At 37.3% G+C, this 15,604-nt stretch overlaps 1 protein-coding gene across 1 annotated transcript in view; it reads right to left on the bottom strand.

Moving 5' to 3' along the window:
* Positions 1 to 510: 510 nt before the first annotated feature.
* Positions 511 to 15,604, bottom strand: part of LOC150103452 (uncharacterized) — a 97,923-nt gene continuing 82,829 nt past the window's right edge. Inside the window, exon 7 of the mRNA XM_090397874.1 lies at positions 511 to 572. Coding sequence (XP_090254000.1) covers positions 534 to 572 — 39 coding nt within the window. The 3' untranslated portion in view covers positions 511 to 533. The remainder of the gene's footprint in view (positions 573 to 15,604) is intronic.

The raw sequence follows: 15,604 nt of genomic DNA, 5'->3' as shown, positions 1-15,604 counted from the left end.
AGCAGATCGTAAAAGAAAAGTACATATGAAAATTAGCCACTGTAAAATAACAATCTTCTCATCTACAAACCAAAGTCATAAAACAGACTGAATATAGAACGCAACAGTGTCAGAACACTACTAAATGTGTCCTTTTATCCATAGATTTGGATAAAAGGACACATTTAGCGACGATACCTTTGAATGAAAAGGTCCGCATTCAATTCCCTCGTAATACGAGAGAATATTTATAAGGACTTTTCGATTTAGTCGGGCATCATACGGTATTGGCGGGATTTATTTGTCTCAGGTTTTTCACTACCACAGAATCTAAAGAACCAGCCGAACGATTGATCTATTGAAGTGCGACTGCTGGTTTGAGTACGAGAATACGTGGTAGAGATATTAGAAGCACCAGAGCATGATAGTATTGGTTGGAATTACAGCCAAACAGTACATTTTAAAACGACCCCTAATTGTATGCATATAAATTCATAATTTATTTATAAAAGAATGTTTTCTTTTTATTTTGTACGCTAATATATGAATATATGTTAAAAAAAAGCATAAAGTATACTTACCATGACGAAATCCTACAAGAAGCAAAAAAAAAAAAAAGATCAGTATTTGAAAATGCGTCAAAAATAACAAAATATATCAAAATTATTTCACAAAGTTAATTAAAAGGTTACTTTTTTATGTACAGCAATTATGAGACTCCATTATATTTTTTATCTTTTTTTTTTATTGGTGTAACCTCCAAGTAATATTAAAGCAACTAATTAAAAAGACTAGTTTCGGAGAGATCTAATAGAACCCTTAAGGTGGGGGGGGGGGTATTTAGAGGGTGTTATCTTATCTTTTCAGCCATTCTTTGAAAACAATGAAGAATCCATCATTCTATTACGAAAGTTCATCCATCATGAAACATTGTGGTATTACTTATTAGTAGAGTTATTCGTATCCATTATAAGTTGTGTAACTGCTACTATATTATTAGATTCCATATGCAAATGAAAGAGCAGATGTGCGTAAATATACATAAATCTTTAAAAAACAGTATAATTTAATAATGCAACAAATTGTTTTTTTCCAAACTGCAAAAAAGATAAAAAGCTTAAAATAATACTTAAAGATATCCTTTGGCAAGATGCCAAAATGTGGTTTGAAAAGAGGTGAAGCAGACGAAATCTAAATGTGATTTCGGCTGCATTTAGTCTAATTTTATTACACCATAGAACTTAAAAGTGGTATTAAAAATATAAGAAGCGAACAAAAATAAATAAATAAATAGTAAAAACAAATAAATAAATAATAAAAATAAATAAATAAATAAATTGTAAAAATAAATAAATAAATAAATTGTAAAAATAAATAAATAAATGAAATACTAGAAATGCTGTTTGGGTCACTGCCAAAAGATGATTTTTATTTTTTATATAGAATGAATGTCTTCTGTCCACGGTTGAAATCATAAAATAAATGCACGTCACGCCTTAGAATAGTAACATCTTGTTAATAAGACCTGGTAACACAACTACCAATTAGCTTCTGAGTTGTTTATTAAGTAATCAAAGACACTCCCTTTGGGTGATGTTTATGTGACAAACAAATCATCAGATACAGGATACCTTCTATTTGTGTGATAAAAAAAAAAAAAAAAAAAAAAAGAGGCGGGGATCTTGTGAACACACGAAATATCCTTTAATAATATTATAAATATAAGTTAAGCATGATATAGTGACTGGAACTCTCTTATATTATGTTATTATACTAAATTAGCTTTTTAATGTTACATGAGAATATTTGTCAAGAGTATTATTATGCATGTAAAGGCGCCTTGTGTTTAAAAATGCATTTATTGGTCGATGCCGGTAGAGGGCGCCGACAAAATGCAACAGATAGTTTTTCGCTAAGATTTTGAACGGACGTTCGTGAAATTATCCATGCAAAACGAATGTCCTTTTACTGGTTGATCGGCCAGGATGCAGATAACACATCGATGAGCAACCATCAAGTAGATTTTAACGTGACCAAAGACAATCTGAGTTTCCTTTCTCACATTCGCCAACACGGTCATCAAGTGTAATCAAGAAGGACAAGGCGTGCAGAGTGAGGGACATTATCAGTGAGGGGACGTGCTCCGTTTCATTCGGTCGTTGGAAAATGACGGGGGAGGCTGTGAATATTTTCAAGTATAAAGATAATGTACGGATAAAGCGAGGATCCCTCTAGGTGTATAAATACAACTTTGTCCCACCTGCTAGAAAGATAACTTTTTTTTTTTTTTGTGCTTCTTCTTTCGACACGTTGGCGTGTATTTCCAACCGACAGTCGCACGCGCTGCAGTAGAAACCTCGCCCCTCTTTTGACAGCTGTCAGTGGGAAGAAGTGATCAATCATTTTCCCGATAAGGATAGGTGAGGGGGGTAGAATTTTAATCGGTTCTCGAAGGAAAATGTGGACACGGGAATACTCCAGTGTCACGTACCGAACAAAAGTGTGAAATTATTAGTTTACAGGAGTCTGTTTCGTGCATCTGGATTGAGAACAGGAAGTAACATTTAGATGCCGCTACTGCTTCCTGAACTGTGAAATGCCGTAAGTGACAAGTGAATAAATTTTAAAGAATGATGAAGATCGCGGACTGATAAATTTTAAGATCTTTCTGTTTCTCATTTTGTGTGTGTGCTTCGACTGAAGTTCTGAACTACAGCGCACAAATTTACTGAAAAAGTTCCAAACATGGAACTTTTCTTGAGGACTGTCATTAAAAAAAAAAAAAAAATGGTCTAATAGAACAACGAACAGTATATTATTAAGTTTTTTTCATTATAAGTACTGTAATATAACGTCCATCAATTATTTTTTTTAAATTTAAATTCGTACGATAGCCGTAAAGTATTTTAAAATATTCATAAATCATAAAAATTAAATATTCACAAATATTCGTGAGAAAAGATGTGCATCAGTAAAAGATAACTGAGGTACTTTTAGGCCTAGCTGATCGAGTGGAAAACATCTCCGGTCTCCAACCAAGTGCGGATTCGAATCCTACTGTGGCATGAATGTTTACGATTTCGTTTAGAAGGTAAATGATTTTCATCGCAAGGTATGAGACAAGCTTTATTTTGAGTCTTGAAGTGACTTGAAAATTATCGTGTGTGGAACATTTTTGCCTCTGTCACAGAGGCGGGCCGGCCATATGTGCAATGTGTGCGACGCACACAGGCGCCAAAGAGGAGGAAATACTTTAAAAAAAAAACGTTTTTTTAAAGTGATTTATTTTAGTGGAAGGGGGGATAGGGGCACCAACTAAAGTTTTGCACACAGGCGCCGGACGCTACTGGTGCGCCAAAGAGGAGGAAATATACTTTTAAAAAAAAAAACGTTTTTTTAAAGTGATTTATTTTAGTGGAAGGGGGGATAGGGGCACCAACTAAAGTTTTGCACACAGGCGCCGGACGCTACTGGTGCGCCCCTGCTCTGTCACTAGTTTCCGCAAATTCATGAGCTGACATACTGACAAATATATCTTCCATATAAACTATAGAAATCAAAGCAAATAGATATTTCAGAGACATCGAAAAATCTAGTCCTGCGGGATCTGCACTTGTTCGATATCGTTTGGAGGTGATCGTAAACAACAGGCTATGAGGCAGTATATGTTAACTGTATTCTCCACTAAGAATACAACCAATTAACATTTGTTTGTATAGCAAGATGAAACTCGAATTTCCGGTAGGGAAATTCTTATACAGTTTAGTCGAGAGTCCTAAAAAAAAGACTGGAATTCAGATCTTTCTTGCCAAAGGAAAGAAAAAGTTAGTTTATCCATGCGAATGTGCTATTTTTCTGAGAACAGACTTTGAATATTTGATCCAACACTTGTCTTCTCAATACTGTGTCGAGGAAGTGCTCTAAGAGAAATTCTCAAGGTTGTGAAACGACAACAATTTTTAGCAAAAATTTTTACTGGATTTATTGGTAGTCTGGATAGCAAAGACAGTGGGTTTGAATTCCGCTGTGGGTATGGATGTTTCTTTAGGTGGTAAGCGATTTTCGTTTCTTGGTATGAGACCATCACCCTTCCAGTAGAAGACCTAGATAGAATGGCTTGAAAAGGCAAGTTTATTTATTTATTTTTTATGGAAAACCCATCAGAGAGGTTGGTTAACCTATAGGACGCTAGTACAGGAACTCATTTACATTTGATTTGAAAAGCTATGGATTGTATTCCTTGGGAAATACGTGGTGAAAGACTGTTCCAGAGGGCTGCAGTGGAAGAGATAAACAAAAAAGAGAAATTTGTTCTGTGGGTTTGGAGATGAACTGTGAGAGGGCATTGGTTAGCTGCTACACGCGTTTGGAGGGATTTGCAAGAGGATAGGGGAATTATTGACGCCAATTCTGATTAACGGCGGTCATAAGTATTTATAGAAGATGCAGGCTGCAGAGATTGAACGCATGTACTTTTAGAGGGATGGAGGGATGTCATCAAGGCCAAGAGAATTTTTGGCATCCAGTTTGAGCAAACGTTTTCTGATCTCTTTCTGAAGAAAGGTCAAATACGGCATTGAGTGTTTGGAATGGTGGTGGTGGTGGAGAGATTTACCGTGATTAGCTATGCAAGAATTGAAGGAGAAGCAGAAAGCCAGGAGGTTGCAATATGGAGGTTGCATGACGCAATAGTGTAATTGTGGTGGAAGTAATGTTGGGAAGTTTAGGCCAACAACAGTGGCTAGAGCCCAGAAGGCATGGCTGCCATTTGGACAGAATGCAAGCTTCCTGCTTTTAGCTCTCTCAAAATTCAGTTTTCGATGTGGTGATAATTTTCTTGTAGCTGTTCCGTGCTTTGGTGTAGGATGTATAGAACGATGAAGTTTTTGGATGCAAGACAGTTGCGGTATGCCTGACTCTTCTTTTGTAAAGTCTTGGCACACCTGGGAGAACTAAGGCTTACAAAAGGGACGAGAATTTAAGGTAGGAGGGGGGGGAAATAAATGTTTCCATGCCGATGAGAATTATTTCGATGATTCTTTCTGCATATAGGTTTGGCTCAAGTGGCTGAAAATAGTAATCTGAGCAAGGAAATGAGGCGTAGAAGTTGAGACGATTGTCCCACTTGGCTTTCTGGTAATGTCATACGATGCGTGGATGTGAGTAGTTGTGTATGTTTCATGGGGGGGGGAAGAGATCTGCACTACATTGTAGTCTGAGCTGCCTAGAGGACAGACAACATTCACAGCATACTTAGATGGGTCATTGGTGAAGAAGAAATCCAAGGTATTTGAGGAGTGGTTGGGACATCTGGTATTCTGCAAACAACTTGAATGAGATCGTTTGTGATTGAAAAAGTCTCAGCCTCTCTACCGGCTTGATGTATGCAATTGGGAGCGGACAGCCAGCTGGTGTTGTGGACGTTGAAATCTCCGAAAAAGGTGACTTCTATTTGGAGAACTGGAATAAAAAACAACAACAACATGTAATGAAAGGTGAGTGAAGAGCAGAGTGGTTATTGGCATTAGAAGAGCGGTAGAGAACAGTATATGAGTTTGGTAGAATGAGGTAGGAGGATTTTTAGCCAAAGGAGGTCAAGATGGGGGGGGAGATTCCAGGTTGGATACTCTCTGGAATGGTATACAGGAGCAAACATATGCGCAGACCCAACCTCTATTGTTCAATCCTTGCAATAAACTCTTTCATCAAGGACTAGAATTTAAGGGTAGTACCATACCTATGGTACCCTTAAATGGACCTATATATCGCAGTTCGATATATAGGTCCATTGCTACCAGAAAATCTCTAGCAGATGGAATGACGATTGATGGAAAAGGGAAGAATAGGATTATTCCCGTTTCCATTCTGCGTATGTGAGTATTAATATTTGTACTGCAATAACTATTGCAGTGTTTTTTCTACCCTTTATTTTCAAAGTTCAATACACCTTTCACTCACGTTTGGCAGAGATTACGGTTGCCCCTCCTGGATCAACTTTCAACTAAATATTAAGAAATGGAGAGGTATTTTGGTCCATTTCTTCACCAAAATTTGTGCATGAAAGGAAACTGAACGTGTTGGTCTCGGAATCAATCGATGTGCTCTAAATGGTGCTTTAAGCAGTTTCAAGGGCGTCGTTACTCACTAAACATCTAAGACAATGTCTGGGAGCGGTGGTAAAAACCGATAAAAGTGTATCTCAACCATAAAAACACAGTTTTCTTTTAATTAACATATTTTCTTGAATTTAGGATTCAAAATAGTGCTTGCCTAACAATTATTTTGAGCAGTTTCCTAACAGACACTTCATAGAAATTTTCCTAACAAAGCTGTTTACTTCTTAAACCCTATAAAAGTAAATAACTGTTGACGAATCAGTAGTATTAGTATTTATATGCTTTATATATAAATTACGTCTGTTCTCCTGACCAATTTCCCTGTATGTCGGATGAAAAATCAGATTATCCGGTAGGAAACCCCTCCACCCCGTAGGAGACGGGATAATTCACTTTTACTTGAAAAGTCCAGACGGAATTCTAGGTCTTTCAAACCGATTTCAAAACATGGGTATCGCTGAAACCGGCTGAGCTACGGAGTCTCCCATGTTTATCACTTAGTTTAGTATATTCATTTATTACTGCTAACAAGCGAAATTATTGCAAAGTTTATTGATCTACATCCGAATGGCAGCTGTGGCTCAGCAACGTACTTTTCTAAAGACAAGTACGTTTCTGAGTAAGAGAAATGAAAACACTTGTTGGCGATTGTCTTTTGTTATCTCTTTGCTATGCCAAGTGGATAAGCACTTCTTGGAGTGACGTAAGGTTTCTACTGTCCGACCACAGATGCGAAACCACGGCTGGCAATTTGCCAAGAAGAGTCGATTCATGTTGAAGGGGAGAAAGGAAGAAGATGGTGTATGAATTCGTTATCAACAAGCGAAATCACGTGCTTTTACGTAAAATTTTCCAACTGTTGTACAAGCAAAATAGTTACCACTTTAAAAACTAGAATTTTCATAAAAGCCAATTTTCCAACGTATAATAATAAACACTCATCCCACGAAACGCCTTCATTACCCTATTATCGGAATGAATTTGCCTTCTTCTGCCATACACAGAAGTGTCGAGGGGGTCTCGCATCTGTGGTCGCACAGTAATTGAATATTTTTTTGCAACATAATGTCACGATTAGATGTAATACCAAATTATCCACTTGCGTTCTCATATCGCTGTACATCAATAAAAACTTGTTGCTTAGAGATGATATAATCGAGCCATCTCAGTCAATACAAAATCAGTTATAACGTTGACAACACCTAAAATGAAGTAGATAAGAAGCGTACTCCTCTGAAACCGTATCCGGCTATTCTGATTCAATGTACACAGCACATGTACGATCGTTACAATTATTAACGGCAGAATGGAGAAACAACCGTATATCCATCTGACCGGAAATTCACCGAGCCTCTGAAAAATCTGACTTCCTTACAATTAACCGTCGATCATCTCAACCAAGTTTACACATGTTTATCACAGTTTCGCTATTTCCGGACTGGTTATTCAGAGGGGGATTGCTTTCGATCGAGATCCTTAATCCTTTAAATTAATAGATCAGAGTTGTGCACCTCCCTCAGCATGATTTCCCAGTGCTAATTCGATAATTGCTTTGCCCAATTTTAAAACAGCATTTAATATAACGGAACACATAGAATTACTACTAAACAATGTCAGATTGATGCTACAGCGACCAGAAGTCTAACTTATTGAATCAGCGGCGCGTGGCTGCCATCGAAATACAAGTATATACAGCCATTCGGGGATACATTTTGAACAGACCACGTATTATCAATCCTCGCAAACCACTATTCTTTGCAACCCCAAGCTCCAGTGTTCAGTGGCGTAATTAGTTACGCAGCTGGACACCGGAGAGAAAGAGGGGGATCTCACTGGATGCCACAATCCATCAGTTGACAATGTCAAAAAAAAAAAGAAAAAAAAGTAACCCCCTTCGTTTGCTGCTCTCATTTCAGAGACAAGAAAACTAAGAATTGTTCATGCTTCTGTAATTATTTTGTGCTGTTAATCAGTCCTGAATAACTCAAACAGTATGGAGAGAAATACCGTATTTACTCGAACATAAACTCGCACTTTTTTTTTTTTTGACCAAAAATTAAAGTTAAAAAATCGTAGTACGAGATATAAGCGGGGATTTTCGGAAACTCAAGTTTTTCAGGAAAAAAAAAAAAAACGTTTATAATTAAATCCTTAGTATTTATTATAATTTGTAATTGCTCACATTATTTATAAAATGAATGCATTTACATTTGAATTATCAACGTTATTTACGCGATCGGCCGTTCACCTTCATCACGCAATATACTTGAAGCTTTTAGCGACAATGCTTCTGTTCTGTAATTATTTTCATAAATTATTAATCCACACCCGCGCAATCGAAGATCGAGTAGAAGTCAGTACTCTCACTGACACATTTGCTTCCATCTCTATGCATATGATTGGTGCGGTATTAACAAAAGATCGCGCGACACAACGACAAAGGCAAGCCGACAATTGTTGACTTGAAATGCCGATTTTCTTCCACTGAATTCCAAAATCATCTGAAACGGCCATAACAACATTCACTATCTATATATTAAAATTTTAAACTTTTTTTTTCGTGTGCGAACTATATGCGAAACTTTTTTTTTTTTTTTTTCGTTAAGTAAAATCAGGGGCGAAATATATATGTGAAGGCGAGTTCTATTCCAGTAAATACGGTAACAGTCATTCGCTTCGGAGAATAATTAGTTACTTACACGACTGGACATGTCACAGTACCTTTTCAATATAGAATCCATATCAACATGTTTCATCACGCAATAGATTTGAAGCTTTTAGCGACAATGCTTCTGTAATTATTTTCATAAATTATTAATCCACACATTTGTAAAACAAGTATGTGTATACGTATCGCAACATCGAGTACAAAGATATGTATCTGAAAAATAAAGAATTGCTAGAATTTACTACAGAACTTCAGAAGAAAAACATTTTAAGATAAGGAATAACAAAATAAAGAAGGGGAAAAAAAAACATTTTGAGCAAAAGTAACTTGGATTTTTAATAATAGAGCAAACTAATTAATAAAAAAAAAATAGTTGTGTTATTATAAGTTTTTTCTTTATTAGTACATCCATCGTCCTCTTCTTACGTATCCATTAATTATGTTGATTTCTGAAGACAAGCATCATGAATCCCTTTTCTTGGACTGAGATGGCAAGGAGCGGGGGGGATGAGCACAAAAAGTTGACAATAATAAATGCCGAGTGCTCTGTAGACATTCCGTCGTTGAATGCTCTCAACTTACCTCGGCCTGCAAATGAAAGTGAGCGATCCTCCCCTTTCTCCAACTCAACGAATTGATGTGTCCGGTAATTCTGGTGTCCGTCCGCAGGCGCCAACTAGGCGTGAGACGACGTCTAGCAGTAGTGGCGGTGACGGGAGCACGTGCCGCTGTGTGATGGATAAGTCACGCGCCGTGCGTCTAGAAACGCCGGAGATATTTTAATTGCTGATATTTTTATGCCGAGTCCTCTCTTTTTGACAATTAATTACAATGTCAGTACAGATACAATTAGGCAATTATAAATCAATCGTTAAACAAAATACGATTACCGTAATCAATAATTTTTGTTAAAAGTCTATGCCATTGTTTATGATAGGTCATTAAAGTCTTTTTAGAGAGCTTATTAAAAGCAGGAGATTACAGAGCGGTCCAATGTGATGCTATGAATATTTTTCAATGTGTCGGATACTCGTCGTTACATATAGGCCTGTCAAGAAACGGTATTAAGCTTGTAGAATTGTCGAACTTCTTTTTTAATCCGAGTTTTAAAAAAGCATGCATGATTAGAAACGTTTTTTTTTCTCCCTCCACAAAACAGAAAAAAAAAAATAAACTTTAATGAACAAAACTCAACCGATAAATGGCGTCAAGGAAGGAAATAAGACTGCAATGCGCATAACTTAACAAAAGCTGATTGCTACCGCGCAGCTTTGTATTCAGAAACACAAGGGCGTCAAATAGCAAAATAATTACATTTAAAAAAAAATAGTATGAGAGCTACAAGAAGCTAATTAAAAAGGGAAAATGGAAAGAAAAAATTCATCTCTCATTCCAAACTGAAAAGAATCATTCATTTAAAAAAAAAAAAAAAGACCGCACGAAATTCTTTTTCATGATATAACACCGTTTTCACAGTCTCCCGTAGCGGTCCCTAATCAGCTATGCCGAGAACGACATGCGGGTCATCAGCGGTCTGGCAAGATTACAAAGTGCTGCCTTTCAAACCCTTAAATTTGAAGGACACACGTGGGCCCAGCCAAGATGATGTCTCCATCGGTGATGCAGAAGCGAGGTACACAATGTGATTAATGGTAAACTCGGGTCACGACACTCCGAAATAACACCAACCTAGTTAAAATACTAAATCAGTAATTTTTCTTGTACCTTTTACTGACGGTCCCGTCAAGCCATTCAAAACACTACTTAAAAAGTAGGGGGTCAACAGGTTAAAGTATTTAAAGTGATGGAAGACATTCCACTAAAGGGATATAAGCTGTTATGTGCAGTTTGCTGAAATAAAATTAAAATGTAATGGAATGTACTGGAAAAAAAAAATCCATTGCAATAGATATGCAAATACATAATCTCTCGGCCAGCGAAATAGTGAATATATACTGAATAAATTTCTGAATATAAATTCAGAAATTTAATATTACCGAGCAAGTTCCATGGTTAATTCTTGATTATTTTTTGGTATTAATTCATAATTCAATGTAAGAGGTAGATAAATTGATTATAAATATTCAATGCCATTCGCTGCTGTAAAGTCTACGACTGGAGGACGAGCTTTTGTGATATTTGACTGCGTGCATAAATACTGACGCCAGTGAAAGGAGTCAACCGGTCTCATACGGAGATGAAGGCAGGGTTTATCCTTAGAGGGATCCCGCAGAGGATTGGCAAGCCAGCTGCATTAAACTTCCTGAAATCCCTAATTCGAGCACTCAACCGTGGATGGAAGGCGAGTTGGGCAGATGGATCACTTTCTAGCAAAGCTCTAGTAGATGTTGCATACGTGTGTGTGTGTGTGTGTGTGTGTGTGTGAGAGAGAGAGAGAGAGAGAGAGAGAGAGAGGGAGAATATAAAGTGAAATGTAGTCAGCAAGCTCACGAACAGAACAAAGCACAAGCAAGAAAGCTAACCAGCATGGTAAGAACCAAAATCAGATTTTGCAAGTTCTTTTGCAATATAATGAGCAAAAGAAAGAATAATCATGGAAGAATATCGCCAGTAAATGCTTATGTAAGGTAGGAAGGTCTTAGCAGCAAAAAAATAGTCGAATTTCGGAGTGGAGATAATGCAGCGATAGATGTAACAGAGATCAATGTTTAGGATATTATAAAATCTTAATGCAAATACGCCAATGGAACTAGATAGGATGTCGGCCTGTCATTAAGAGAATTTACAAGAGAAGTGTAGTACACAGCACCAGCAAAGACCCATGGACAGAGGGTAAGATGGTTCCATTTCATAAGGGATAATCCAAGGCAAATTAAGCAAATTATAGACCTATTAGTATCTCAGGAATATCGGATAACGGATAGATAAACATATGATACTCTACACCGCTCTATAAAGGGAAAGTCTTCGATTAGCAATTTACTCTCTTTCTACAACAGTGATGACATTCAAGTTAGTACTGGATTTTACAAGGGCATTTGACAAAGACACCATGGCAATCCGGTAATAAATTTAAGCAATGTATGGAAGAGCGGAATCAATGAGAAAGCGGGTGATCAGTATGAACATAAGGCTCTGTACCTTGTCTACTGCTGTTTTAATATGCGCATTCGTCTGCAACAACATTATTGCACATTAATGGTGAGGTGATCTGAAGGGCAACATCCAGTTGTTTGCCGCTGCTGATGATACTAAACTAGGGAAGGTAATAGCAAATAAAAGTGATGTAGATATCCAACTGACATTCTGGACAAAGGGTAAGGTTACTGAAAAGATCACAAGCAGCAGATGAAATCGAACTGCAAGAAACTGATGAGACTAGGAATTTGGATTTTAGGAGTGACAGTGGAGTGGAAGTTCAGAGGACATATTGCAAAAGTAAGTAAAAAAGCAGAGAGATCACCTGGACGTTAAAAAATGCACTGACAAGTACAGAAAAGGAATTATCCTTCTTTATGAAGCTTTGATATGCATCTAGATCACTGTGCTTAGATTTGGCTGCCTGAGTTTCTTGGGGATGGAGACGATGCAAAGGTGAGTGACCAAGACGGCGTCATGGAATGCTTCGTAAAACGGTAGATTGAAGGTGCCATGGCTGCAAGAAAAAAAAATAGTTGAGATGGGGAGAGAGAGAGAGAGAGAGAGAGATGTTCCGAAGGAGGGGGATTCTACAGATAGATGTAGGGGAAATATTTCAAATAAGAGCAAGAGGTCACCATTGGAAGGTGAGTCCAAGTATAGCTAGCAGGAATGTGAGGACGAGATTTTTCGCTTGGAGAGTGCCGGGTAAACGATGGGGATTAGCAGAGACAGACATGAGTGCTTTGTCAGCGGATAAGATAATTAAAGAGAGAGATGATAGATATTTGTGTGAATAGTACTTAACGTGGAGCACCCACAATGAATCTTGACTCCCTATTATTATTATTAATAATAATAGTAAGGTGTGCGTCCGCGTATGTACAGAATTTAACAGATAACTGATAAGTCCGCTATAAAACAAGTTGCTTATTCTATGGCGTAATTTCAACGACTGTGCCTTTTTTTTTTTTTTTTTTTTGAAGAAAGAAATTGAATACTGATTACGACTGCTGTAGCCTCCGACAATTGGTAGCTTAACGTGTAGTAGTTAAGTAGTTATGATGAGCTTGTTTGCTTACGTGAAGTTAGCTGTTCTGGCGCTGCGTTTCTTTCTTTCTTTTTTTTTTTTCCTAATATTAAGAGCCTGAAAGTCGCTTACGATTGGTGACATACATAACGACGTTCCTAGTCCATTAAAATTGTTCCTGAACAATTAATGCTAATAAGCATATTTCTTTTCAATAACACTGATTGCGTATGGATTCCATTATAACTAATCTCAATTACATGTTTAAGAGAGAGAGAGAATTAGCAAGTGTAGTTAACGGATAAATAAATACATACGTATTTCGCTCAGTCTTATTAAAATTATGTAATTTTTAATCATTTTATTTATTTATTTTTGCGGCTGTTCTTTGTCAAGAAGTGATACAACTACAGGAAAGCAGGCTTGTCGGAGAACGACATCTGTAAAGTTGGAGTGGATTGTTTGGCCGAAACATCTAAGGCTAAGTCAGTATATTAAGTCTCTTAACTAAGTGTGTTCTTCTGGTCGGTTTGTCTATTTTTCGGATTAAAAACCCGAGTATCATGGACAGTGACGGCTCGTGGCTTGAAATCGTGGGGGTGCTGCAACTTTCGAAATATACATACACACTGTAAGTACAGTGTATACGTGTTTGGATAAAATATCAAATTTATGGTAAATATTTTAAAAAAAAATTAAACATGAAAAAATATTGTTTATTATCGATAAAATTATACGGTTTGGTATAATTCAAAATTACTTAAAAATAAAATCCATTATCATAACCCCAATAATCTAAAATAAAAACTATAACAAATGTTATGTCTTTAATTGTAATGTCCAAATATTTAACGAGACGGAGTAAACACGATAAGCACTACGAATACTCTACTACTGGCGCAAACTGCATATGAACAACAGTGGAACTACGGACAGTGCCCCATTACGCTAATAGCTCGCATCTCACTATGACGTGCATATGCTTGCGCGCGTAACAATATGACACTGCGGTAAACACCGTGCTGCTAGCGTCCTTCGCCCTCCTAAGTGGGCGAAGGACGAAGATGGATTTTTATTATTTTTTATACAAAATAAGAGGATTGTATAGGATTGTTGATGATAAAATTAAATATTAGCCAATATAAATAAATTATATATCGAGAAAAATTGGGTGTGCTGCAGTTCCGCAGTGCCTATGTACGAGTCGCCCCTGATCCTGGAAGGGAAACCCAGCAACATCCGTAGATGGGGAAAGGCACCGTCGTTATCGACTGAAGTAGGGAAGCCCTTTTCTCAAAAAGAATGTGACGTTAGTTAATCACGAAGTTCCTAGCAGTGTCAAAAACCGGCTTGGTTTGGTTTGAATTAAGGCTATACGACCAAATCAGCAAATTGCGTGTGATTACCTTCAAGGCCACCAGCGCAGTAAAACGAAGGTTCATTTCGATTTTTCACTAATAATTTACATTATTAAAAAAAAAAAAAACGTAGTTCGTTTTCTGTTTAAATATTGAGAACATTTTTCTATCTGACTTCCTCGGGAAGTGCGATTGGCTCCCCCCCCCCCCCCATTTTTGGATTTGCCGCCGTGAAGCTGTCCACTATAATACGACTTTTCATAATATATGAATATGCACGTGTGCCTTTTCAATTCGTCACGCTTTTTACTCTGCATAGCAAAGACTTTGCATGTGAAAAGTCGAATAGTATTTCGTATGGCAACAACGAACAGTCAATCACCGAATTAGTAGAAACAATCGCTCATGCGCTTAAAAAACCAAACGCACTATGAATAAGAATGCTATTTAACAAACAAACAAACAACAACAAAAAAAAAAAAAAAGAAAAAAACGTGCGAAGAATTCGAAGTTCTTGCTGTTGCATCTTGATCAGATGCAACAGCATTTATCATCTTTAAAATTTTTGGAAGGAAGTTTGACATCTTAACTAATCTATCTATCTCTCCCATAGTCCTTAATGGACCGTTGGGTCACTCCTGGCTGAGCCAGGAATGTCTAATCGGCGGTGAATTAAGACAGATGGCGCCCATCCCCCTCTTCTGTCTTCGTCTATATGTCCTATGGCTGTATCCTGTAGGTTCGGTTTGCGGGATGAAAAACCCCAGGATAAACTGGGGAAAAAACCCTATTATCCACGCCCGGCTAACTTGGCTATGGCTGAGGAAGATCCTTCAGCTCCTCACGTCTCCGACGGGAATCGAACCTAGAGCACTCCTTCCCCAGGTATATGGTTGCGAAGCGCACAGCCACTAGGCTACCCGCGCGGACTCTTGACTAATAGTGATAATAATATATCACATCCCTTATACCATTAACTTACTTTGCCAAATTGAAAACTTTAGGCTCTTTATTTCGATTATTTTCAAGATTTTGTATTATAAGTATGCAATTTTCATATTAATAATTTTGCTTTGCGTCATCACATTTTTTTTCATCGTGTTCGAACTTTTTTCCCCAGTCGGCACTTCACAGCAATTATCCTAAGATCATCGACCACTGCAGAATAATAATAAATATAAATCTGACTCGAATGTATTTTTATGACTTCGGTTTTATCTATTTAATATGATTTGTAGAAGTCATGACTTTTTTTAAGTAAGATTTATTAGCGTAGAAGCTGCAATTTTACGTTTGACAGGCTGCTTATTCGCTGTGAACTAAGGGATTTGTACTGCATTCTGACTAGTGACAA

The sequence above is a fragment of the Typopeltis vanoorti genome, chromosome 9, assembly GCF_054136105.1.
Source record: "Typopeltis vanoorti isolate ZY-2024b chromosome 9, IOZ_Tvanoo_1.0, whole genome shotgun sequence".
NCBI lineage: Eukaryota > Metazoa > Arthropoda > Arachnida > Uropygi > Thelyphonidae > Typopeltis > Typopeltis vanoorti.
The sequence above is the reverse complement of the archived record's forward strand: the minus strand, read 5'-3'. Positions and strand labels throughout refer to the sequence as shown.